Source organism: Trichechus manatus, unplaced genomic scaffold (assembly GCF_000243295.1).
Source record: "Trichechus manatus latirostris isolate Lorelei unplaced genomic scaffold, TriManLat1.0 scaffold00080, whole genome shotgun sequence".
Lineage (NCBI taxonomy): Eukaryota > Metazoa > Chordata > Mammalia > Sirenia > Trichechidae > Trichechus > Trichechus manatus.
The window spans coordinates 7,594,298-7,620,985 of NW_004444016.1; the positions used below are offsets into that span (position 1 = coordinate 7,594,298).

Below are 26,688 nucleotides of genomic sequence, written 5' to 3' on the forward strand. Positions count from 1 at the left end.
TCTAATTGTTGTTTTTGTATGATTTCTAGTTGTGAATTTATTTTGGCATTTTGTTCCTGCATTATTTTCCTGAATTCTTCCATATTTTTGGTCTGTATTTTCCATGAATTTGTCTGCTTTTTCCATGAATTTGTCTATTTTTTCCTCATTTTTGTCTGCTTTTTGCTTCAAGTCTTGGATAATTCTGAGTATTAGAGATTTAAATTCCCTATCAGGTAGTTCTAGTGCCTTTACTTCTACTGGAAAGTCATCTGGTGTTTTATTTTGGACGCCTGCTGGAACCATCCTGTCCTGTTTTTATAAATATTTTGATATTGTCTGCTGTCTTCAGGGCATTCAGTAGTTATTTTTCTCATTTATTGATTGTAGATTTGTTTGTTTTGTCCTTTGTTTTTTAATTTGGAGTCCAAGATGGCGGATCCGTGCTATATTAGGTGATATGGGACCTCTCTCCATGTATGTCTCCTCGCTCTCTGTTGTCTGTCGGTTTCTTATTCCATCTGGTGCTTGGCTGAGTTCTTTATCTCTTCATTTGATGTTTAGGATTTCAGGATTGCTGTTTTCTCTGTTTGACTTATTTTTTTGGATCTTTGCTGTGGAGGGACGCGTGGTGCTTCTGCCTGAAGTGCCATGTTGCTGGAAGTCCCTTAAAAAGATTCTTGTTTGAAAGTTTTCGGTGAGTGATTTCTTGGCTCAACTCTTTTTGTTGTTGTTGAGGTATTAGATAATCACCTAGTTATCACGGAAAACTTTTGTATTACCAGTTACATTATAAAATAATAATATGGGAGATAAATTTAGTTCATCATATTTTGAATCTTTTATCTTAAGTGCTTAGGGAACTCTGCATGTGATTACTTATTCACATTAATCTATGTATAACTTATTTGTAAATTGCTGTTTTTTCATTTAAAAAAATAGTTGCCATCAAGTCAGTTCCAACTCATGGTGACCCTATGTGTGTCAGAGTACAGCTGTGCACCACAGGGTTTACAATGACTGATTTTTCAGAAGTATATCACCAGGGCTATCTTTTGAGGTACCTCTGGGTGAACTCAAACCTCCAACTTTTTTGTTAGTAGCTGTGTGTGTTAACTGTTTGCATCACCCAGGGACTCTGTTTTTTACTTGCAAGACATTCAAATACAAAGGTGGCTGTAAAATTTGACTAAAATATACCAAGCTATGTCAACTTCTTGTTCTAAAGTAGCAGAAATGAAAAATATGTGCTATACACTTACCACTATTTTGTGTTGTATAGCCTGCTCATTATTTGCTATACAAAGTTTTCATTATTCTATAATGAAAGCTTTTTCTCTCTCCTAAAATAGTTTTAAGAAAGAAGTTAACTTTTAATCTTTATATGTGGCATTTGACATACGTTTACATTGTATGACACTCTCTTTATCTACTTATTTAATATAAATATATATGCATATTACACACATGTAAGAATTTAAAGCTTATTTTAAAAAATGGTACATAGAAACTTGCCAGAATGCTATATGTGTATCTTGTCCTGTGTTAAAGGTTTTAAAATACAGAACATTCAAAATAAAAAGTTTTAAAAAGCATAGATTTCACTAAGTTTGTGACTACTTTAATAAATATCATATTAAAGATATTTCTTGTGAGTTTCCTAGTCGTAATTCAGGGATATACTGCATAAAGCTCCTGTAACAAGAACACCGTGGCCACCCTCTAGCCCCCCCCCCCATAACTGTACATTTACTTTGCTTAGAGCTGAGAGAAATGCGGAGGAAAGAACAGGTGTTTCTCTTTCCCCAGGCTTTTCTGAACTGATTTCCTTTCCTTCCCCAGTCTAAGCTTTTTTTACTGGTGGTATTACATCTTTCTTCTCTGGTTTAGACTGGGACTTCACTCATCTTATGGGTGCTATTCTATGACCTCTGATTAGGGGTTTTAAACTCATTTCTCTTTCCTTTGAGACCCTCATGATTCTCACTTAATCCTGGCTCTTCTGTTGCCTTAAGCACTTCTCTTTCCTCCTTTATTCTTGATTCGTAGTACCTCTGGTATATTAAAGCCTCTTAAGCAACAACATGCCTTAGAATTGCTTGTTTTCATATCTATGTTTTAGAGAGAAAATAAACCTTGAAAATAATGTTTTTCTGTCTTCCAGGAGGTTCAGAAACTATTGAATTTTAATATTTTGCATATTTTGACAATTTTAATTCCAGACATTATTGGATATGATATATATCCAAAAAAATTGTCAGATGTCTTTAAAAATGATGTGCTTCTTTCTAAGACCTGTGCAAGTCAGTTGTTTAATGAATGCTTATATTTTGTACTTCAGTATTTTCATTTGTGTTTTGGACAATATATTGAGCCTATACATTTTAGAGGAATTTTTAGACTCATGTTTCTTTTTAATTATGAGATGATGCTAGATATTACTAGCTCTTCTTAAGGAAGGTACAATTTTTGACAGTTTTAACTGAATCAAAATGATGTTGAAAATATTTTTTTCTTTAAGATTCTTAGATAAAATTAAGACTTTAGACCATATACATTAAGAACTTTAAAAACCTCTTTTCTAAATCATAAATGCAATTCATATTATAACTAAAGCCTTCCCATTGTTAAGTTTTTACGTATACTTCTAGACTTTTTTCTTTGTGTTTATATAAATACATGTGTATATTTGAACATACATAATTAAAAAAAAGAATAAAATAGGTTCATACTATACAAAATATATTGTTATTTTCTTTTTTTCACTTAATTTATTGTGGACATGGTTCCATGACGGTGTATGTTGATCTTTTCTCCTTCTTTTAAATCGTTAGATAATATTCTGTTGCTGGAATGCACCATAATTAATTTAACTAAATCCTTGCTGAGGAATATTTAGGTTATTTCTAATTTTTCAGTATCACTTATGCTGTAGTTTGTATCCTTATATCTATAACTTCTCACTTGTGCAAGTATCTGTATAGGACAGAGTTCCTAGAAAATGGTATCACTGGGTCACAGGATATTTGCATTTAAAATTTTGATAATCATTGTCAAATTGGTCCTTCAAGTTTGCACCAGTATGAATTCCTATCAACAGTTTTTAAGAATACCTCATACCTCAGTCTTAATTTTTTTTCTCATTTTCATAGATGAGAAATAATACTTTACCATTTTAGTTTGCATTCACCTTAGATTAATAAGTTACATGATAGCTCTTTATAAAAAACACTAGAAATCCGTTGTCTGATGTTGCATGTATGATTTTCCCAGTTTTTATTTTGCCTTAATTTTATTTATGATGTTTTTAATTCGAAGGAAGGTTTTATTGTAATTAAAAAATTTAATATCAAATTTATCAAATCTTTTACTTCATGGCTTTTAGAATTTGGTCTTATGCTTAAAAGGCTTCCCTGCGTTAGCATTAGAAAAATATTACATAGTCTAATAGTATTTTTATGGTTTTATTTTTTGCATTTAGATCCTAAATCTTTCTGGTATTTATTTTTGTGAATGGTGTGAATTAGGGATCTTACTTTGTTTCTTTTCAAATAGGTAGCCAATTTCTGAACAGTGTTTCTTGAATTAGCCCTCTTGTCCTCACTGATTTGAAATGTCACCTTTCTCATGTATTCAACTCACAAATGATTTAGGGTCTTCTTCTGGTCTCTAATCTATATCCTTGATATAATTACCTTTTTCTGTGCAAGTACCACACTTGTGATGTACATAGCATTATAATACGTTTGACATTTTACCAAGCAAGTCTTCGCTTCCTTTTTCTTTTTGTTATTCTTCAAATTTTTATTAACTGTTTTCTCTCATTTTTCAGCAATAAGAGATGGCAGTTATATCAACTAAATTTTCTGTCATAGTGATCATTGACTCACTCAAACTAGAGAAAAAGATTTATTGACAACTTAGACATCTGATAGAGCTCCTTAAGGACAGGAACTATGCCTTATTCCATTTTGGTTCCCCAAATCTGGCACATCATAAACACAAATAAATATTAAATATAAGAATGAACTTATTTTAATTTAAAATGTTGCCACAGAAGATGGTTCTAAGTGGATATTTGACCAAAGGAAGGAACTGTTAGATTGCTTGTCATAATATTACAGAATATCCCCCTCATTACCACTGAAAATAGTATAAACAGACTAGAGATCTTATGGCATGACCATGGACTTTAAATGAAATCTCATTGATTTGATACAGTAAGCATCATATTAAGTCACATTTGGAGTTAGGCAAAGCGGGAATTAATATTATGTACATTGTAAAGATGGAAAGACTGAAGGCTTGGGTGATTATGCATGGCCTTTTGACATTTGTGGCAGAACTGAAATGATCAGTATATGCTGTCCACCTTATGTATGGAGACTATACCATTTCTTTACAGTAGATAAAATGATTAGAAATAAAATTAAAATTTGCACTTGTATACTTTTTCTTCCCCTGGGCTACCTGATTGATTGACATGTACTGAAGGAATTGGCAAATTGTCAACTGCTGATGGTAAAGCTTTTGCAGATCCTGAGGTACTCCGGAGGCTGACATCCTCAGTTAGTTGTGCACTGGATGAAGCTGCTGCTGCACTGACACGAATGAGAGCAGAAAACAGCCACAATGCAGGACAAGTAGACACGTATGTGTTTAATGATTTTTGCTGGGTGTTAGACATTTTCTTAAGTGAATTTTTGGGAAATACCTGATTTTGGTTAAATACATCTTTTAGAGTATCTTATAACTGTATGCCAATGGATATTGTATTTTAAGTGTATATATAAATGTATGTATATTAAGTAAATATGTATATATATAAATAGTATTTTTATTCTTACTTTCAGCTCATACTTATTGAGCATTCTTGTAGAATGTACTGTACTAAAGACTGTGAGAAATTCAAACTGAATAAAACCTGGTTTCCATTTCTAAGGAAATTACTTTTTCTAAGGGTTATAACAGTAGACACTAAACTGACTGCTTGAGTAGCAGTAAATGAAATGGATTGCTAAGGCAATAATTTCGTTGCTTGCTGTTCAAATATGGTCCATAACACTTGAGAGCTTGTTAGAGATGGAGAATCTCAGGCCCCATTTCAAAACCTATTGAATTCAAATCTGCATTTTAACAAGGAACTCAGGTGATTTGTATGCACATAAAAGTTTAAGATTCACCAATTTATTAATCACTCTGCAGTAAAATTGTTTACTTAGATTTTCACCTTCAGTATTACCTGATACAATTTTAAGCCATTGAATTATACCCCCAAATGTTTTTGGGAATCTTAGCATTAAAGATACTGGTATTGTTCATGACAGTAACGGGGTACTGAAAACAGCAACAACAAACAAACCCATTGCTGTCAAGTCAGTTCTGACTCATAGCAGCCCTATAGGATAGAGTAGAACTGCCCCATAGGGTTTCCAAGGAGCAGCTGGTGGATTTGAACAGCCAACCTTTTGGTTAGCGGCTGAGCTCTTAACCACTGCACCACCAGGGCTCCTAGCAGGTACTAGTAGAGTTTAAAAACTAGTGCATCTAAAAAACCAAAATAAAACAAAAACCTAAACCATGTATGCATCTTAGGCTTTAAAAAACTTTTATTTTAAAATGTAATATGACAGTGTGTTAGAATGTTTTGAAAGATAATAATGACAGCTATATTCATATTCACTTATTCCCTTTCTGGCTTGGTTGACATACTTGAATAATTCAGAGTTGCACACAATGCTAAGCAACCAAGATGAAGATGTTCATACATTTTTGTTGTTGTTTAACATAGCAGCATTTTTTCTATATATTGATTAATTTTTTATATTAAATGTAATTTATTATCATAGGACTCTGTATCTTCCTGTATCAGTTAATTGGTGAATGGTTTTGTTTGCAGTCGCAGTTTGGCAGAAGCTTGTTCAGATGGGGATGTGAATGCTGTTCGTAAATTGCTAGATGAAGGCAGAAGTGTGAACGAACATACAGAAGAAGGAGAAAGTCTGCTGTGTTTGGCTTGTTCAGCAGGGTATTATGAATTAGCACAAGTAAGCAAAAATAATCTTTAGTGATGAAAATTGTGGAAGGGTTTTGATAGTTATTTTCATCACTTATAAAAAAAATTATAATAAGAGACCTGGGCCTTTCCCCTCTTCCTTTTTGGCAGTAGGTAAAATAGAAACAGATGAACAATTAATTTTGTTGCCTATACATGCAGCTGGGCATGGTCCATTTTTCTGCCACTTGAGACTTACTCAAGGCTAATTCTAATAAATAAGGAACAGAGAGAAATAGTAATCATGTTTTAAACTTGTCTTTAGAAATAATACATAAACTGTAATGGAGAGTAGTTTATTTTTATTGCGTCCAGATTATCACAGTTCTTTTAGTTTTTTTCTTTCTGTTAGAGGAATATTGGGAAATAGTCATGTTTTTGCCAGTTAGTTTCTGTCTTGTTTGTATAGTTCTGCTGCTCTCTTGCTAAACAATCTCAAGCATAACACAAATTCTTTGGCAAGAGCAGCTACATTTTTTAATATGATAACTAATGTGATTACCTACTTTATTTAAAGATTAATATGTAATAGTATTATAAAATATAGCATCTAACCTGGCGTTTTGAGCAGTGAACACGCATATTTTCTCAGTGATTCCTTTTGATTTTTCCTCACACCCATTCTTAAAGAATATCTTCCTAGATTCAGTATATTCTCTAGAAATAGTATTAATAATAAGAGTAACAGTTTTTCTCTGTGTTTATGTGTGTTTTAAAGGTATTGCTTGCTATGCATGCTAATGTTGAAGATCGAGGGAATAAAGGAGACATAACTCCCCTAATGGCAGCTTCCAGTGGGGGCTATTTAGATATTGTGAAACTATTACTTCTTCATGATGCAGATGTCAACTCCCAGTCTGCAACAGGTATGTAGAGAATGATGTGTTAATTGAAGGAAGGTAATTTGATGTAATAATCTGATTCCTAGGGAAAACCAGTTGTAAGCCTACAGAAAAGCTTTAGCCCTTTGTGTAGAATCTCTGAGTAAAATACAGATAGTTTGATTCCCTCCAAAGTCTTTAAAAGAAACTTCAATTCTGTTTGGTCAAGACTGACAATTTTTCTGCTGAGGACAATTTCTTTTTTGCCACATAATATGTGATGTATAAAAAAACCCAGTTGCCATCAAGTCGATTCCAACTCATGGCAACAACCCCATGAGTGTCAGAGTAGAACTGTGTTCCATAGGGTTTTCAGTGGCTGATTTTTCAAAAGTAGATCACCAGGCCTTTCTTCCATGGCACCTCTGGGTGGACCTCAACCTCCATCCTTTCGCTTAGCAGCCAAGCATGTTAACAATTTGTATCACCCAGGAACTCCTATGTGATGAATATGGAGGCAAAATTCTGAACTGTTTCTCCTGATTCTTTTCTCATATAAATACAACTCCCTTGACCTTAGATTATAGATTAACCTGAAAGTATTACCCTGTAGGGTTTTTCAGTCAAGTGAACTGAATAAATGTACTAGTAAGATATTCTTGTGGCAGCATAGAAACTGCCCTAGTAGGACTACTCTTTTAGTTATTTATGCTTCCCTGAGTCATCACAGGAGCCTTGGTCACATGTCTTGAGTTATAGGTATAGTTTGGTAGTGAGTTTCCTTGGACTTATATCACTGTGAAGAACCACATGGTTTAAAAAATGTTTTCAATAGTGAGGAGGCCCTGGTGGTGCAGTTGTAAAGAGCTTGACTGCTAACCAAAAGGTAGGCAGTTCAAATCCACCAGTCACTCCTTGGAAAACCCTATGGGGCAGTTCTGCTCTGTCCTATAGGATATCTGTGAGTTGGAATCGACTCCACAGCAACAGGTTTGGTTTTTTTGGGGGTTTTAGTTTCAATAATGGAAGCATGTCAGTTTTCCATTCTATTAGATAAATGTTAAATGTAGCTTGATTGATTTTTTAAATGAATACCCTAGAAAAGGATTGTAGGTCATTTTGCTGACCGCTTTGTCTTTTGTGTAATATGCACGGTATCTGAGAGGGTAGAACAGTTGAATTATGAACAAATTGGGTTCTGAAATGGTAGTTTTCTTGCTGAATCTTTAAAACAATCCTCTTTAATCTCCTGCTGTTGAATGGTTAAACCACCTCCGCACCTTCTTTAATAATTAAAAACCCTCAAAACAAAATCAGGGTAAATGGATAAACAAAATGTGGTATATACATACAATGGAGTATTACTCAGCCATGAAGAGAAATGAAGTCCTAATAAATGCTACAACATGGATGAACCTTTAAAACATTATGTTGAGTAAAGTCAGTCAATCACAAAAGGTCAAGTGTTTTATGATCTCACTTACGTGAAATACCTAGAATAGGCGAATGTATAGAAATAAAAGTTTAATAGTGGTTACCGGGGGTAACCAGGAGGTAGGCAGAATTATTGTTCAGGAAGCATTGAGTTTCTGTTTGTGGTGATGAAAAATTTGAGAATGGATGTTAGTGATAGTTGCACATAATTGATATAATTGGTGTCACTGAGTTGTACATGTGAAAACAGTTGAATTAGCAAATGATGTGTTGTCTATTTTTACAATAAAAAAATGTAAAAAAAGAAAAAAAACAAAATCAGGAAAGAAACAAGTGGCAAACCAAGTGGTAATGACCTTTTAAAGAAAAAAAATTTTGAAGTAGTATGCTGCAGTCTGTGTGTGTGTAGGTGTGTATATGTCTTGCTGGATCAGACCATAAATGTAGGTTAAAGATGTGTCAGGAGGAAATGTACTCAGAAGAGATTGATTTAAGACACACACTATACTAATCTTGTCTCATTAACATAACAAAGACAAACCATGCCCAAATGGGATTATAACCACAGGTATAGAGGTTAGGGTTTACAACACATATTTTTGGGGGACACAATTCAATCCATAACACCTGGGAATGGCCTTCCCCACCTATGGGAGTCCTACTCGCCTTTTCAGACCCATTCGAAATGTAGCTGCTTTCTTTTTTTTTAAACCGCTTTTTTGATATATATCATAAAAATCCTTTTAAAATGCATAATTCAGTGGTTTTTAGCATATTCACAGAGTTGTATAACCATCACCACTATCTAATTCTAGAATATTTTTATCATTCTAAAAAGAAACCCTGTACCCCACTCTTTCTCTCCCCTCCTCCCAGCCCATAGCAACCACTAATTTACATTCTGTCTATAGATTTGACTATTCTGGACATTTCATATAAACGGAATAATGTATTTGACTATTTATATTTGTCTTTTTCACTTAGCATAATGTTTTCAAAATTCATCCATGTTGTAGCATGTATTAGTATTTCATTCCTCTTTGTTGTTAAATAATATTCCATTATGTGGATATATAGCACATTTTGTTTAGCCACTCATGAGTTGATGGACATTTGGGATGTTTCTACTTTTTGGCTATTATGACTAATGCAGCTATGAACATTCTTGTACAGGTTTTTGTGTGGACATATGTTTCTAATTTTCTTGGGTGAATTCACATAGGAGTGGATTTGCTGAATCATATGGTAACTCTGCATTTTACTTTTTGAGATGCTGCCAAATTTTTCCAGAGTGGCTGCATTGCTTTATGTTTTCACCAGGGACGCATGAGATCTCCAGTTTCCCCACATCCTTGTCAACATTTGTTAGTGTCTTTTTTATTTTGACATCCCAGTAGGTGTGAAATAGTATCTTGTTGTTTTGATTTGTATTTTCTTAATGACTAATGATGCTGAAGATCTTTTTATGTGCTCATTGGCCATTTGTATATCTTCTTTACAGAAACGCACATTTAAATCCTTTGTCCATTTTTAAATTGGGTTATTTGTCTTTTTATTGTTGAGTTGTAAGGATTCCTTATATATTATCTATACAAGTCCCTTATAACGTATATGACTTGCAAATATTTATTTTTTTCTTTTGTTCTTTGTGCTTTTTTGTCATATCCAAGAACTCATTGCCTAATCAGAGCTCATGAATATTTGTGTCTATGTTTTCTTCTAAGAGTTTTATAATTTCAGCTCTTACATATAGATTTGTGTTTTATTTTGAGTTTTCGATAGGGGTCCAACTTCATTCTTTTGCATGTGGATATCCAGTTGTCCTAACATTATTTGTTGAAAAAACTGTTCTTTTCCCATTGAATTGTTTTGATTCCCTTGTTGAAAATCAGTAGACCATAAATGTAATGGTTTATTTCTGGACTGTCAGTTTTATTCCATTGATCTATATATCTGTCCTTATGCCAGTACTGCACTGTTTGATTACTGCAGCTTTATAGTAAGTTTTGAAATTGAGAAGTGTGAGTCCTCCATTGTTCTTTTCTTTCAAGATTGTTTTGGCTATTTTGGGTGCCTTGCATTTCCATGTGAATTTTAGAATCAGCTTGTCAATTTCTGCAAAAAGAAGCTAGTTAGAATTTTGATAGGGATTGTGTTGAAGTCTTCTGATCCATGAATGTAGCATGCCTTTCCATTTATTTAGGTCTTCTTTAATTTCTTTCAACAATATTTTATAGTTTCCAGTCTACAAGTCTTAAACCAATTTTGTTAAATTTATTCCTAAGTATTGTATTCTTTTTGATGCTGTTGTTTCCTATTTTTTAAAATAGCTTTATTGAGGTAAACTTTACATACCATAAAATTCACCTGTTTTAAGTATATAATAATTATTTTTAGCAAATTTATGAAGTTGTGCAACCATGAACACAAATTTTAGAACATTTCCATCACACAAAAAGATCCTTGTGCCCGTTTGCAGTCACCCTCAGTCTTGGACAACTACTGATCTACTTTTTGCCTCTATAGATTGTCCTCTTATGGACATTTTATATTAATGGGATCATACAATATGCAGTCTTTTGTTTGGAATTCTGTTTCCCATTATAAAAAATATTTTAATTAATAAGAAAATTAAGATGTTGCTTTGAACCAATAACAATAGAACTTGAGATGACAGGTCTAGTGGTTTATGTAAGGGAATTGAAAAGGCATTACTAGAGCAGTAACATAATCATAATTGTATCCATTTTGTCATAATTTTGTATTTCTTCTTATTCTTTGTTAGGAAACACTGCACTAACTTACGCGTGTGCTGGAGGATTTGTTGACATTGTCAAAGTGCTACTTAATGAAGGTGCAAATATAGAAGATCATAATGAAAATGGACATACCCCCTTAATGGAAGCAGCCAGTGCTGGTCATGTGGAAGTTGCAAGAGTTCTTCTAGATCATGGTGCAGGCATCAACACTCATTCTAATGAATTCAAAGAAAGTGCTCTTACGCTTGCATGCTATAAAGGTACTCTATATATGTGTAAATACTCTTTTCATAACAGTTTTTAATATTTTAATATCTGAGTATTGAGTACTTGAGTTAATTTTATATTGCTTATGTTTTCCCTGTGCTATAAAATTGTCTGGCTTATAAGAGATTATATAAAAAGTCTGTTTTATCCTGTATTTCCTATAGTACAGTTTCCTAGTGTATGTTTCTTTATTATTTTAATTCAAATTTATTTAATTGACTATAAAGTCAACCAAATCCCTTAGTGCAGGTTTAGAGGGTTTCCATTAGTTAATAACTTTTGTTTTATATTATTTTCCAAACTTTATTTAAAAAATAATACATACTCAGATAATAGTGATAATAAAACAGTTGATACAGAAAACTTGACAAACACACAAGCACAAAAAAAAGAAATGAAAAATGATATATTACCATCTAAAGATAAAAAGCACTGTAAACAATATTTTAGTGTATGTACTTCCAGTGTGTTTTTCTAAGCATGCTTATAAACAAACTAATATATAAAGTATATATATATATACTTTAAAAAAAATCACATACTAACACTGTATTATAGCTGGAATTGACTCCACGACAGCTATTTTCTTTTTTAATTTTATTTATATTTATTTAGTATATCATGAACATTTTTCCCACCTCAACAAATATTCTTGCAACATGACTTTGGATGGTCCCATGTTGTTATTGTTGTTAGCTGCTGTTGATTGGTCCCCAACTCATGATGCCCTCATGCGCTGTGGAACAAAATGCTGCCAAGTCCTACACTTTCCCCATGATTGGTTGCGTATCAGATCATTGTGATCCATAAGTTTTCATTGGCTGATTTTTGGAAGTAGATTGCCAAGCCTTTTTTTTTAGTCCTTGTTAGTCTGGAAGCTCTGAAACGTGTTCAGCATCATGTTGTTGTGTGCCGTTGAGTCGATTCCGACTCATAGTGACCCCATGTGACAGAGTAGAACTGCCCCATAGGATTTTCTTGGCTGTAATCTTTATAGAACAGATTGTCAGGTCTTTTTCCTGCAGAGCCGCTGGGTGGATTCAAACTGCCACCCTTCAGTTAGCAGCCAGGTACTTAACTATTGCGTCACCAGAGCTCCTTGTTCAGCATCATAGCAACACACAGTTCACCACTGACAGATTCGTGGTGACTGCACGTTAGTTGCATTGGCTGGGAATAGAATTCCAGTTTCCCACATGGAAGATGAAAATTCTACCACTGAACCACCAGTCTCTCTAACCAGTTGCAGTTGAATTGATTCTAACTCTTGGCGACCCCCTGTGTGTTAGAGAAGAACTGTGCTCCATAGGATTTTTAATGGCTGATATTAAAGATCGCAGGTCTTTCTTCTGCGGCTCCTCTGGGTAAACTCAAACTGTCAACCAAGTTGCAGCCAAGGCGCATTAACCATTTGCACCATCCAGGAACTCCTGATGGTCATAAAGTGTTTCATTATTTCCGTTAGTATTAGATTTGGCTACGTATGTCACAAAATCCAAGTTAATTATGATTTGAACAAGAGAGTAGTTTTTTCTCTTTATATAAAAGAAGCACAAGGGTAGGCAGTCCAGGATTAGTATGGCAGTTCCATTGTCATGAAGATATCAGAATCCTGTTTTTCTGCCCCACTGTCCTAGGATTTGACCTCTATCCTCAAGGCTACATATAATCTAAAAGGGCAAGTGGGGCTCCAGCTGTTCATAGTCTAGGAGGAAGAGGGGAGGGCAAAATGGGTAGTGCCTTTCAATTTAGTAAGCTATCCATAGGAGTCTTCCTAGAAGTTTTGCCTTATAACGCCTGTTTACCTCTCACTGGCTATGCATAACTGCAAGGGAGGCTGGGAATTGTAATATTTTAGTCAGGCATGTTGTAACCCAGGTAAAACTGGAGTTCTGTTATTAAGGAGGAAGAATAAGAAAATGGATATTGGATAGGGAACTAGCATTCTCTGCCGTATATAGCAAGTGGATGCACCATAATTGCTTATTGTTGGACACTTGCATTGTTCCTAGTTTTTCACTATTAAAAACACTGTGATAACATCCTTGTGCAGACATCTTTGCCTAATCTCTGATTATTTCCTTAGGATAAATTCCTGGAAGTGGAATTGCTGGGTCAAAGGGTATGGACATTTTTAAGGCTTTTGATACATATTGCCAAATTACCTTCTAGAAAGGTTGAAACAATTTACACTCTCACTAGCAGTGTTTGAGAATGCCCTTTATTCCACCCTATACCCTCACCAACACTGGGTGTTATCTTTCTTTTTAATATTTCCCATTTTGTGATAGTAAAAAATGGTGTCTCATTTTAATTTACATTTCCTCAATAGGAAGATTTTATATCCTTCTCATCAGTTTAAGTCATTACATCTCTCTCTCTCTCTTTTTTTTTTTTAATTGTGCTTCAGGTGAAAGTTTACAGCTCAAGTTAGTTTCTCATACAAAAATTTATACACATACTGTTATGTGACCCTAGTTGCAATCCCCACAATGTGACAGCACACTCCTCCTTTCCACCCCGGATTTCCTGTGTCCATTCAACCAACTCCTGCCCCTTTCTGCCTTCTCATCTTGTCTCTGGACAGGAGCTGCCCATTTAGTCTCGTGTATCTACTTGAACTAAGAAGCACACTCTTCACGAGTATCATTTTATGTCTTATAGTCCAGTCTAATCTTTGTCTGACGAGTTGGCGTTGGTAATAATTTTAGTTCTGGGTTAACAGAAAGTCCAAGAGCATGTCTTCTGGGGTTCCTGTAGTCTCAGTCAGACCATTAAGTCTGGTCTTTTTACTAGAATTTGAGTTCTGCACCCCACTTTTCTCCTGCTCTGTCGGGGACTGTTGTGTTCCCTGTCAGGGCGGTCATTGGTGGTAGCCGGGTACTATCTAGTTCTTCTGGTCTCAGGCTGATAGAATCTCTGGTTTATGTGGCGCTTTTTGTCTCTTGAGCTAATGTTTTCCTTGTGTCTCTGGTGTTCTTCATTCTCCTTTGCTCCAGGTGGGTAGGGACCAGTTGATGCATCTTAGATGGCCACTTGCTAGCTTTTAAGACCCCAGATGCCACTCACCAAAGTGGAATGCAGAACATTTTCTTAATAAACTTTGTTATACCAGTTGACCTAGATGTCCCCCAAAACCATGGTCCCCAGACCCCCGCCCCTGTTACCCTGTCCCTCAGAGTGTTTGGTTGTGTCCAGAAAACTTCTTAGTTTTTGGTTTAGTCCAGTTTTGCTGACTTCCCTGTATTGCGTGTTGTCCTTCCCTTCACCTAAGATAATTCTTGTCTACTATCTAGTTAATGAATTCCCCTCTCCCTCCCTCCCCAGCTTCGTAACCATCAAAGAATATTTTCTTCTGTGTTTAAACCTTTTCTTGAGTTCTTATGATAGTGGTCTCATACAATATTTGTCCTTTTGTGACTGACTAATTTCACTCAACATAATGCCTTCCAGATTCATCCATGTTGTGAGATGTTTCATGGATTCATCCTTGTTTATCATTGTGTAGTATTCCATTGTGTGAATATACTATAATTTGTTTATCCATTTGTCCGTTGATGGGCATCTAGGTTGTTTCCATCTTTTTGCTATTGTGAATGGTGCTGCAGCGAACATGGGTGTGCATATATCTATTTGTGTGATGGCTCTTATTTCTCTAGGATATATTCCAGGGAGTGGGATTGCTGGATCATATGGTACTTCTATTTCTAGCTTTTTAAGGAAGTGCCAAATCAATTTCCAAAGTGGTTGTACCATTTTACATTCCCACGAGCAGTGTATAAGTGTTCCAGTCTCTTCACAACCTCTCCAACATTTATTATTTAGTGTTTTTTGGATTAAGGCTAGCCTTCTTGGAAGGAGATGGTATCTCATTGTAGTTTTGATTTGTATTTCTCTAATGGCTAATGATCGTGAGCATTTCCTCATGGGTCTGCTAGCTGCCTGAATGTTTTCTTTGGTGAAGTACCTGTTCATATCCTTTGCCCATTTTTCAATTGGGTTATTTGTCTTTTTGTTGTTGAAGTTTTGTACTATTTTGTAGATTTTAGAGCTTAGACCCTGATTAGATACGTTGTAGCCAAAATTTTTTTTCCCAGTCTGTAGGTTGTGTTTTTACTCTTTTGGTGAAGTCTTTTGATGAGCATAAGAGTTTAATTTTTGGAGCTCCCAGTTATCTAGTTTCTCTTCTGGTGTTTGTGCATTGTCACTTATGGTTTGTATTCTGTTTATGCCATGTATTAGGGCTCCTAGCTTTGTCCCCTATTTTTTCTTCCATGATCTTTATCATTTTCAGTTTTATATTTAGGTTTTTGATTCATTTTGAGTTAATTTTTGCACATGATGTGAGGTATCGGTCTTGTTTGATTTTTTTTGCAGATGTATATCCAGTTGTGCCAGCACCATTTGTTAAAGAGACTCTCTTTTCCCCAGTTAATGGACTTTGGGCCTTTGTCAAATATCAGCTGCTCATAGGTGGATGAATTTATGTCTGGATTCTCCATTCTGTCCCATTGGTCTGTGTTTGTTGTTGTACCAGTTCCAGGCTGTTTTGACTACTGTGGTGGTATAATAGGTTCTAAAATCAGGTAGTATGAGGCCTCCCACTTTATTCTTCTTCTTCAGTAATGGTTTACTTATCCAGGACTTCTTCCCTTACCATGTGAAGTTGGTGATTTGTTTCTCCATCTCATGAAAAAATGTCATTGGCATTTGGATCAGGATTGCATTGTATCTGTAGATAGCTTTGGGTAGAATTGACATTTTCACAATGTTGAGTCTTCTTATCCATGACCATGGTATGTTTTTCCACTTAATGTAGGTCTCTTTTGGTTTCTTGCAGTAGTGTCTTGTAGTTTTCTTTGTATAGGTCTTTTACGTCTCTGGTTAGATTTAGTATTTTATCTTCTTGTGGGCTATTGTAAGTGGTATTGATTTGGTGATTTCCTCTTGGAAGTTCTCTTTGTTGGTGTAGAAGAATCCAGCTGATTTTTGTATGTTTATCTTGTATCCTGATACTTTGCTGAAATCTATTAGTTCCAGTAGTTGTGGATTCTTTGGGGTTTTCTGTATATAAGGTCATATCATCTGCAAATAGGGATACTTTTACTTCTTCCTTACCAATTTGGATGCCCTTTTTATTTTTTTTACGTCTCTTTTTTGAATCACCATTCCATGTCCCTCACCCATTTTTCTACTGGAGTATTTTTTTTTTTCTTATTGACTGTTAAGGATTTTTACATATTAAATGTATCAGGAGGGTTGAAATTATTTTAAGTGACATTGTCTATGCCTGATCATTGCCACAGTGAGTTTATGGTTATTATTTTAAAGCTGCTTTTCTGAAAAATATGATGCAAAGATACTTTACCTGATATACTATTTGATTTGATACATAGTTTACATAGATTAATTTAAAGAAGAAGTAAAGTTGCTTTACTTAAGTTGAACTTTGTGCTTTGGACTAACTCAGTCTTTAAAATCTAGATAATAAGACCTTGAAGAGAGCCTGCTTATTATTTTTGGTTGGATTTTTTTAAAAAAGTCACTGATTTATTTCTTAAATGCAAGATAAGTTCTTATAAATTTTTGTATAGGTATATGAAAGAAAAAGTTACCCCATTGTAATACTTACTAAATTAATAATATTCTTTGGAAATATAGTTTTAAAATTTATATCCTTTTTTTGAAGGCCATTTGGATATGGTTCGCTTTCTACTTGCTGCTGGTGCAGATCAAGAGCACAAAACAGACGAGATGCACACTGCCTTAATGGAAGCTTGCATGGTAATTTTAAATGGCACTCACTTGAGATTTTATGGGAAGAAAAAGTCATATGTGTTAAGCCTCTGAGAATTATTAATTAGTCTTTAGTTTGTGTAATTTCTTCATCTGATTCTAGATTAAGCACAGTTAATACTTAAGTATCTGTGCTTTTGGAAGAGGGTAGTAACATCTAATTGTTAAGTAATGTATTTGGCTTTAGAGTTATTGATAACACTCTAATTTTGAAGATAGTAGACTTATATTTCTAATGTTTCTATAGCTTCATTTTAAAAGCAAATTGATGTCCAAAATATATTGATCAAGCATTCTGTATCAAAGAGAATAATTACCTTTAATGCTGTCAGCATAAAATCTTTAAGCTTGAAGCTTAGGTAAGATTCTTCAATTCATAACTGAGAGCATTGAGAAACAGAGAAGTTGAGGAATCTTGCACCAAAACATGCAGATAAATAATAGCAGATCTAGGAGTCCTGAGACCACTACAATTGATTATGTAGTTTGTGCAAATGTACACATTAGCTCTGCCTAAGTCTAGGTCTTTTTTTTTTTTTTTTTTTTTTAGTGTTTTTGCCACTAACATTATGCTGACTCTTAAGCCTCATCTTAGAAATGGCAATATTTGTTAGAAAGATCATAGAAAAATTTTAGCAGTAAAAATGAAATATTTTACATATACAGATAATGTTTTGTTTGTATATACTAACAGTTGCAACAGATACTTAACATAAATTTTCTGTTGCCAGCACAAAATTTTTTAAATGGATATAATTATTTAAACCAATATTATGTAGCAAATGTAAGCCTTGATAAGATAATGCTGGATTCCAAAAATATTTCCAACATATTGAGTCATAGATCATCAACCCAGAAACTGTTTTTCTTCTACCTCTTCTTTAAGCACATAGATATTATGCATATATGTGTATTTATAAAGAATTCCTCAAATACAGTGAAATGTTCAGAGCATTATGAGCTTTTAATGACAAGAAGTGCAAATGTTTTTTTTAAGATATGATTTAGTAAGCATATCATTACCTAAGTTAATTCCTATTCTGTAGTCGACTGCTGTGTAATAAACCACCTAAAACTTAGTTACCTAATGCAGCAACAACTCCTTATGATCTCTCATGATTCCGTAGATTGACTTGGGTGGTTCTTCTCTTGGTGTCTCTTGGTAATGGCGTCTTTCATGCAAATTTCATATAGTCAAATAGGGCTGGTTGGAATTTCCAAGATAGCTTAACTCACATGTCTGGCACCTTGGTGGGGGTGGCTGGAACGCTGGGACCTCTTTCTTGCCATGGGTGGTCTCTCCATGTGGCTGTCTTGGGCTTCTTTAAAGGTAGCTGGATCCCAAGGATTAACATTCCAAGAGAGAGGCGGAGAACTGGCACAGCATCATTTCTGCTGTTTTTTACAGGTTTAAGCAGTCACAGGGTAGCCCAGATTGAAGGGGAGGGGAAGTAAACTTCATCTCTTGATGAGAGGGTGTGACAAAGAATTTGCAGCCATCTTTGTGCAACTCCTAAAAAATGTTATCTTCCTTAATATAAATAACTCTCAAGTGACATCTGTATTGCTGTATTTCTGAGCAAGTTGTCCTTGTTCTTCTGAGGATATACCAATAATTCAAGGTTATCAGTAGAGTGCATAATAGGATAAAAATCAGAGCTAACAATCTGTACAAACAGATTGCAATTGGAAGATGTAATTCATTTGTTTTAATGATTCTGCTAAATAACTGATTGCAGAGTAAATCAGGAGTATGTTTTTAAAAACCTGCTTTCTCAAAGTCCTAGAAATGCTGGATAAATTATACTTTTAAATTGGTTATAACTTACATATAGTAAATTACCAAATCCTAAGTACATGGTTTGAAATTATGTGTAGTTAACAACCAGATCAAGATATAGCACCCCAGAAAGTTCCTGTGTTCCCTCTCAGTTAGTACCCCACCTTCAAGAGTAACCATGATTCTAACATCTATCATCTTAGATTAGTTTTACCTGTTTTTGAACTTCATGTAAGTATGACAATACAGTAAGTATTCTTTTATGTCTGACTTCTTCTACTCAGTGTTACTTGTGTGAGAATCATCCATGTTGTTCCATTTTTCATTAGTTTTTCATTTATGTAGTATTCCATTGTGTGAGTATACTATTTATTTAATTTCTGTGTGTGTGTGTGTGTGTGTGCATTAGGTGAAGGTTTACAGAGCAAATTAGATTTCCATTTGATAGTTTGTACATAGAGTGTTTCATGGCCTTGGTTCCATTCCCCACAATGTGTCAGCACTCTCCCCATTTTTGCCCTGGTTGCCTGTTTCCTTCTGTTCTGATTTTCTTCCCCTTCCTGCCTTCTCATTTTTGCTTTTGGGCAAATATTGCGCTTTTGATCTCATATAATTATTATAAGGAGCGCATTCCTCTTGGGTGTTGTTATTTTTTTGTTATGCGTTAGGTGAAAATTTACAGAGCAAATTAGTTTCTCTGTAAACAATTAATACACAAATTGTTTTGTAACATTGGTTGCCAACCTTGCAATGTGTCAACACTCCCCCCTTTTCTATCCCAGGTTCCCTGTTTTCATTTGTCCAGTTTTCCTGTCCCTTCCTGCCTTCTTGTCTTTGATTTTGGGCTGGTGTGCCCGTTTAGTCTTGTATATGTGATTGAACTATAAAGCACATTCCTCACGTGTGTTAGTGTTGTTTATTTTATAAGCTTGTCTATTGTTTGACTGGAAGGTGATCTCTGGGAATAGTTTCAGTTCCAGGTCATGAAGGTATCTTAGGGAAATAGTCTTGGGGGTGAATATACTGTTTATTTATCCAGTCTACTATTGATGGACATTTGCATTGTTTCTAGTCATTGACTGTTACAAATAAAGCTTCTTTGAGCATTATCGTATATGTCTTTTGGTTGAAATAAGTGATCATTTCTGTTGGGTATATATCTAAGAGTAGAATCCTGGGTGGGAAGTTTTTTTTTTAATTACTAATTCAGTCTCTTTATTTGTTATAGGTTTATTCATATTTTCTATTTCTTCTTGAGTCAGTTTTGATAGTTTGTGTTTTTCTAGGAATTTTTCATTTCAGATAGGTTATCTAATTTGTTGGCGTACAGTTCTCCATAGTGTTCCTTATAATCCTTTTTATTTCTGTTTTGTCAGTATTAATGTCCCTTCTTACATTCCTGATTTTAGTAATTTGAGTCTCTTCTTTTTTTTTTCTTGGTCAGTCTAGGTAAACATTTGTCCATTTTGTTGATATTTTTTAAAAAAACAAGTTTTTGCTAATTTTCTCTATTTTGTTTTATTTATTTCTGTTCTAATCTTTATTATTTCCTTCCTTTTGCTTGCTTTGGGTTTATTTTGCTTTTCTTTTATAGTTTATTGAGATGGAAGCTTAGATTATGGATTTGAGACTTTTCCTCTTTTCTAATAGTATTCATTTAGTACTGTAAATTTCCCTCTCAGCACTGCTTTAGTCGTGTCTTACAAATTGTAATATGTTGTGTTTTCATTTTCATTCAGTTCAATGTATTTTTTTTTTTTTTTTTAATTTCACTTGAGACTTCCTTTCTGATACATGGATTATTTCATTGTGTGTTGTTTAGCTTCTAAATGTTTGGAGATTTTCCCATTATCTTTCTATTATTGATTCCTAGTTTGATTTCAATGTGATCAGAGGACACACTCTATAATTTCAGGTTTTTTTCTGGGGGCGGGGTGGTTTAGGTTTGTTTTATGACCAGGATATGGTCTATTTTGGTATATGTTCCATGAGCATTTGAAAAGAATATGTATTCTGCTGATGTGGGGTGGTGTATTCTATAAATGTCAGATCCTGCTGATTAATGATTTTGTTTATTCTTCTATGTCGTTTCTAATTTTCTGTCTAGTTCTAACAGTTGTTGAGAAAGGGGTATTGAAATCTCCAAATGTAATTGTGGATTTCCCCATTTCACCTTTCAGTTCCATCAGATTTTGCTTCACATATTTTGGAGCTCTGTTGTTTAGTTCATATACATTTTTAGAGTTGCTATGTTTTATTGACAGATTGACCCTTTTATCATTATATAAAGTCCTGCCCTGTCTCTAGTAATTTTTGCTCTAAGGTCTCCTTTATCTGATATTAAAATAGGTACTCTTACTTTCCTTTGATTAATGTTTCCATGATACATCTTTTTTATCCTTTTATTTTCAACCTGCCAACATCAGTATATTTGGAAAAGTTTCTTGTAAACAGTATGTATTTGCATCATGTTTTATCCACTCTACCAGTCTCTGTCTTTTAATTGTTTTGTTTAGAGCATTTACATTTAATATGACATGGTGTTTTTGTGTTCTGATTCTATATTGAAATCTACTTTTTCACCCATTTTCTATTTTCTTTAACATATTAGTAGCAGTTATTTTGAAATCCTTTTCTGCTATTTGATTTACTCCTGGGTCTGCTTTATTTGATCATTTTATCTTTTGATTATCACTTTTTCTTCTTCATATTGTCTAGTAATATTTTATTACAAGTCATATATTGTGGATGATACATTTTAGAGGCTCTTTGTTATGGAGTTCTCCTCTTAACAATGTTGTATTTTGTTCTGGCAGGCAGTTAAATTACCAGTGGATCACTTTGATCCTGTTGAGACTTTATTTTTGGCTTTGCCCTTATTCCTCGGGTGTGGTCCTTACTCTTTTGGCATGTCCCTCTACCATCTCCACTGAAAGCCTGGGGTATTCACCAAAGTATCTCAACTCTGGCTGAGCCTGAATTCCCGAAGTCTCTAGCCTTTCAGCAGCTATTCTCTGCTTGACATCTTGGAGTCTCATCTTTGGCATGCTTAGCTCAGGAGTTGCCCGAGTATCTGAGGAGAATTTTATATAGATATTTGGAAGTCCTTCTCTGTGTTTTTCTTTTTCTCTGTTACCTTGCCCCCACTCCCCAAACCCTAGCCTCTTGGCTGCCCCGTATTCTGATTTTTGTTTACTTTGCCCACCTAGATGGCCACTCTCTGTTTTTCCCTGGGCCATGGTTTGGAAGATGCCCACAGGGGAAAGGCTGAAATGAATGTAGGGTTTCTCTCAGTGTTCTCTTCTTTCAGTGATCATGGCCATGGTGTGGTTGCTGTCCATTGCCTCCAAACAGTTCTGTTGTATTTTTTTCCCCAGCTTTTATAGTTGTTTATGGTAGAAGGGACCCCTGGTAGCACAGTGGTTAAGAGCTTGGCTGCTAACCAAAAGGTCAGCAGTTCAAATCCACCAGCCACTCCTCGGAAGCCCTATGGGGCAGTTCTGCTCTGTCCTGTAGGGGTCACTATGAGTTGCAATTGACTCGATGGCAACAGGTTTGGGTTTTTTTGGATGGTAGAAGAGTAAGTCCAATACCACCTACTCCTCCATGGCTGAGATCAGAGTCTTACAATTAAATTGTTTTTTTTTTCCTAATACTGGTGTTTGACCTTTAAGATTGAGTTATTTTTTCCCCCCTGTGGTAAAAATAATATTGTTGATTAATATTACAAAGTGCCTAGCACAATTCCTCTATTAAGGTAGATACTGAAGATATGTTGGAAGAATCTATAAAGAATCTTTAAAAACGAATTAAAGTAAAAATTTATTGGGAACCTGGAGGGGCTGGGCAAATAGCAGTTCCCTGATCTGTAGACACTTATAGATCCTTGTTTTCTTTTTAAATAGAAAACTATTTCAAACACCAAATAATTCAATACAGTAATTTTGTTAAAATGTATTTTATTTTACATGTGTTTGAAGTATTAGTAAAACTAAAGTTTTAATGTAAAGTCATTTCTTTTTGGCATCATATCAAAAGTGATTAAAGCTGGGCTAGTAATTTAGTTAAATATAATGAAACTCTTAATGGATGCTGAAATCTAACAGTTAAGATTTTTTATAATTAAGAATTGCCAACCTTATAAAATCTTATTTTTGTACTCAGTCTTTACTTTTCATTATCAATATTTTGGCCGTTTTTGAAATATAGAACAACATAGCATTTGACTTTATATGCCACAGCAAGAGTTAAGGCCTACATAAAATTTGGACGTCAAGCGTTTGAAACTGAAAGAAGAATATTTATGGTGATAGAGGGATAGAGTAGATACCCTCCATAAGAATGACTTATTGTTTATTGCCTTATTATAGAGTGGATACCCTCCATAAGACTGTCTTATTGTTTATTGCCTTATTATCTGTGCAGATGGACACATGGTAAAATTATTTACAAATGAATAAAGTCTTTATTTTACATCTTTGTAAAATCCTTTGCCTCATTCCAACAAGCCATTGTAATGAGGAAAAACAGAGGATAATATCAATCTATAGAGGTTTACCTTGGTGACATAATCCCAAGTGGTAATGACTTCACAAAATGTGTTGTGTTATTTTTTGTCAAGCCTTTGTTTCTAAAGTAGAGCTAATACCATTTTTGCACTTAAACATCACACCTAAATTTGACCTGGCAGGAGCATAACAGTAATTATTTTGAGGTACTGTTGACTGTAGATTTAACAATTTTTTGTCAAATCAAAAAATACGAACATAAAAAATTATTTAGAACTGTAACTGTATGTCACCAAGTCTGATTCTTATTGAAAATTTTGGGCCTGCTCAAAAGTAAGGTAAAATAATTCCAGTGAGCTTTTGGTAAGGCAGATCTCAAAGTACTTAGATGGACATGGTATTATATATACATTTAAGTTGAATCTTTTTTCTCCCTTTTTTCCTCCTTTCTGTCTTACCCTAATCTCTTGCTTCTCTTCTCCACTTTAAAAAAAAAAATCTCGAAACATCGAAAAAAAATTCCCCCCTTCTTGCTTTACTTCTGAAAACCTGCAGGATGGACATGTAGAAGTAGCACGTTTGCTTTTGGATAGTGGTGCTCAAGTGAACATGCCTGCAGATTCATTTGAGTCTCCATTAACGCTAGCTGCCTGTGGGGGACATGTTGAATTGGCAGCTCTACTTATTGAAAGGGGAGCAAATCTTGAAGAAGTTAATGATGAAGGATATACTCCACTAATGGAAGCTGCTCGGGAAGGACATGAAGAGATGGTGGCACTACTCCTAGCACAAGGTACAGCAGTTTTACTTCTTTAAAAAAAGAAAACAATCAGTTTCCTTTGACTGTTTTGTGTCAGTATCAATGTTTACTGCAACTAAAATTTTTATTTTTATTTTTTGCATTGATGATGAAATAAATTATCAACACCCTGGGAAGAACCACAGAAACAGAGAAGATAGAGATTATTATCACAGTTCAGAACAATAATATATTTATCATAACCCTTTGGCAATTAGTTTTATCTATTTTTATGTTTTTCCCAGGAGCAAACATAAATGCCCAGACAGAAGAAACTCAAGAAACTGCTCTTACCTTGGCTTGCTGTGGAGGGTTTTCTGAAGTTGCGGACTTCCTGATTAAAGCAGGGGCTGATATAGAACTTGGCTGCTCCACACCTCTGATGGAGGCTGCTCAGGAGGGACACCTGGAGTTGGTTAAATATTTGCTGGCTGCTGGTACGTGGTTTTAAAAACATCTTTTAGAAAAAGACTTGTATATTTCTTTCTTAACTTTAACAATTAACCTTAACTTTTTAATTTCTACAAAAGTTGAAAGACAGTTCCACAATTTAACTGCTTTCCTTAGTCTCCTAAATCTCCAAAAATGTCACTTTTCAAAAGAGTTCTATTGTTATGTTTGCTTAGTGACCATAAGGCTTCTCAATGACCTCTGTCCATTGAATGGTTTGTGGCTTCTGGAAGAGAAGTTATTTCCTCCTAGTTTCTGCTAACAGGAGGTGGGAAAGACAGAGAGATTATAATTTGGTACTACTTTTAAGCCTGTTTATTTCTTGACATTTCCAAGTCTTCTCAGAAAACAAAAACAAACAATAAGTGGGAATTTTATTTTTCTGGCAAAAACACTTGGTTTAAAAATAATTTGTGCTTTATATACTATTAAGCAATAGCAACCAAGTGTTACACTCTTGGCTAATAGCATAAATGTATTTTTACATAAAATATTTGTAGTTGTAAAAAGCAAAGTAAGAATGTAAAAAAAAACTGATCTAGGTACTTGTAAACCTTTATATGTTCTTTACAAATAATATACAATTTTTATTTTTTATCTAGTTCTGATTTATTGTTTAAAACTTAATATATAAAGAAATTAATGTGTAAAGGAAAATAAAATATTTAGTTACACTTAATTCATCATTTTGGGCCTTTACTGTTAATATTAATTCAAATATAGCCCAGCCTCAATTTTTCCTTTCAATTATTGACATCATTTCTTAAACCAGATTCTTAATGTTTTGGATGATTGTTTAAATTTTGAACTAACACACCAACCAACCATAAAAACTGACCTCTTCCCTGACTCATCACTGTAGTTAGTGGAGCCCTGGTGGCGCAGTGGTTAAGAGCTTGGCTGCTAACCAAAAGGTCAGCAGTTCAAATCCACCAGCTGCTCTTTGGAAACCCTATGAGGCATTTCTGTTCTGTCCTATAGGGTCATTATGAGTCAGAATCAACTAAATGGCAACCAGTTTCTTTTGCAGGGGGGGATCTTTTTTTTTTTTTTTGGTACTTTAGATGAAGGTTTACAGAACACATAGTTTCGCGTTAAACAGTACACTTACTGTTTTATGACAATGGTTAGCAACCCCATGACATGTCAACACTGTCCCTTCTCAACCTTGGGTTCCCTATTACCAGCTTTCCTGTCCTCTCCTGCCTTCTAATCCTTGTCCCTGAACTGTTGTGCCCCATTTTGTTTTATGGGGCTTTCTAATCTTTGGCTGAATGGTGAACCTTGGGAGTGACTTCATTACTGAGCTAAAAGGGTGTCCAGGGGCCATACTCTCAGGGTTTCTCCAGTCTCTGTCAGGCCAGTAAGTCTAGTCTTTTTTTGTGAGTTAGAATTTTGTTCTACATTTTTTCCAGCTCTGTTCGGGACCCTCTGTTGTGATCCTGGTCAGAGCAGTCAGTGGTGGTAGCCGGGAACCGTCTAGTTGGACTGGACTCAGTCTGGTGGAGGCTGTGGTAGTTGTTTGTTGTCCATTAGTCCTTTGGACTAATCTTTTCCTTGTATCTTGTTCTCTTCATTCTCCCTTGCTCCCGAAGGGATGAGACCAGTGGAGCATCTTAGATGGCTGCTCACAGGCTTTTAAGATCCCAGACGCTACTCACCAAGGTAGAATGTAGAACATTTTCTTTATAAACTGTGTTATGCCAATTGAGCTAGATGTTCCCCGAGATCATGGTCCCCACAGCCCTCTGCCCAGCGGTTCAGTCCCTCAGGGAGTTTGGATGTTGTCTGTGGAGCTTCCGTGACCTTTCCTTGTACAAGTTGTGCTGGCTTCCCCAGTATTGTGTACTGTCTTACCCTGCACCAAAGTTACCACTTATCTATTGTCTGTTTAGTTCCCCCCTGCCCCTCCCATCCCTCATAACCAGCAAAGATTGTTTCTTTTTGTGTGTAAACTTCTTCATGAGTTTTTACAGTAGAGGTCTCATACAATATTTGTCCTTTTGTGATTGACTTATTTCACTCAGCATAATGTCCTCC

General features: G+C 34.9%; 1 protein-coding gene across 14 annotated transcripts in view; it reads left to right on the plus strand.

Annotated features, from left to right (window-relative positions):
• The window catches only part of ANKHD1 (ankyrin repeat and KH domain containing 1), a 172,352-nt gene that overhangs the window by 58,636 nt on the left and 87,028 nt on the right, over positions 1-26,688 (plus strand). For 12 of the 14 annotated variants that reach the window (XR_002824813.1, XM_023735602.1, XM_023735600.1 and 9 more), the window contains 7 exons: positions 4,474-4,630; positions 5,879-6,026; positions 6,753-6,900; positions 11,075-11,308; positions 17,005-17,099; positions 23,955-24,192; positions 24,444-24,635. Coding sequence is in view for 13 of the 14 variants with exons in the window: in XM_023735602.1 (XP_023591370.1) it covers positions 4,474-4,630; positions 5,879-6,026; positions 6,753-6,900; positions 11,075-11,308; positions 17,005-17,099; positions 23,955-24,192; positions 24,444-24,635 (1,212 nt within the window). In the remaining variant the exon portion in view is untranslated. The remainder of the gene's footprint in view (positions 1-4,473; positions 4,631-5,878; positions 6,027-6,752; positions 6,901-11,074; positions 11,309-17,004; positions 17,100-23,954; positions 24,193-24,443; positions 24,636-26,688) is intronic. The other 2 variants (XM_023735601.1, XM_023735608.1) reach the window with 1 other exon arrangement.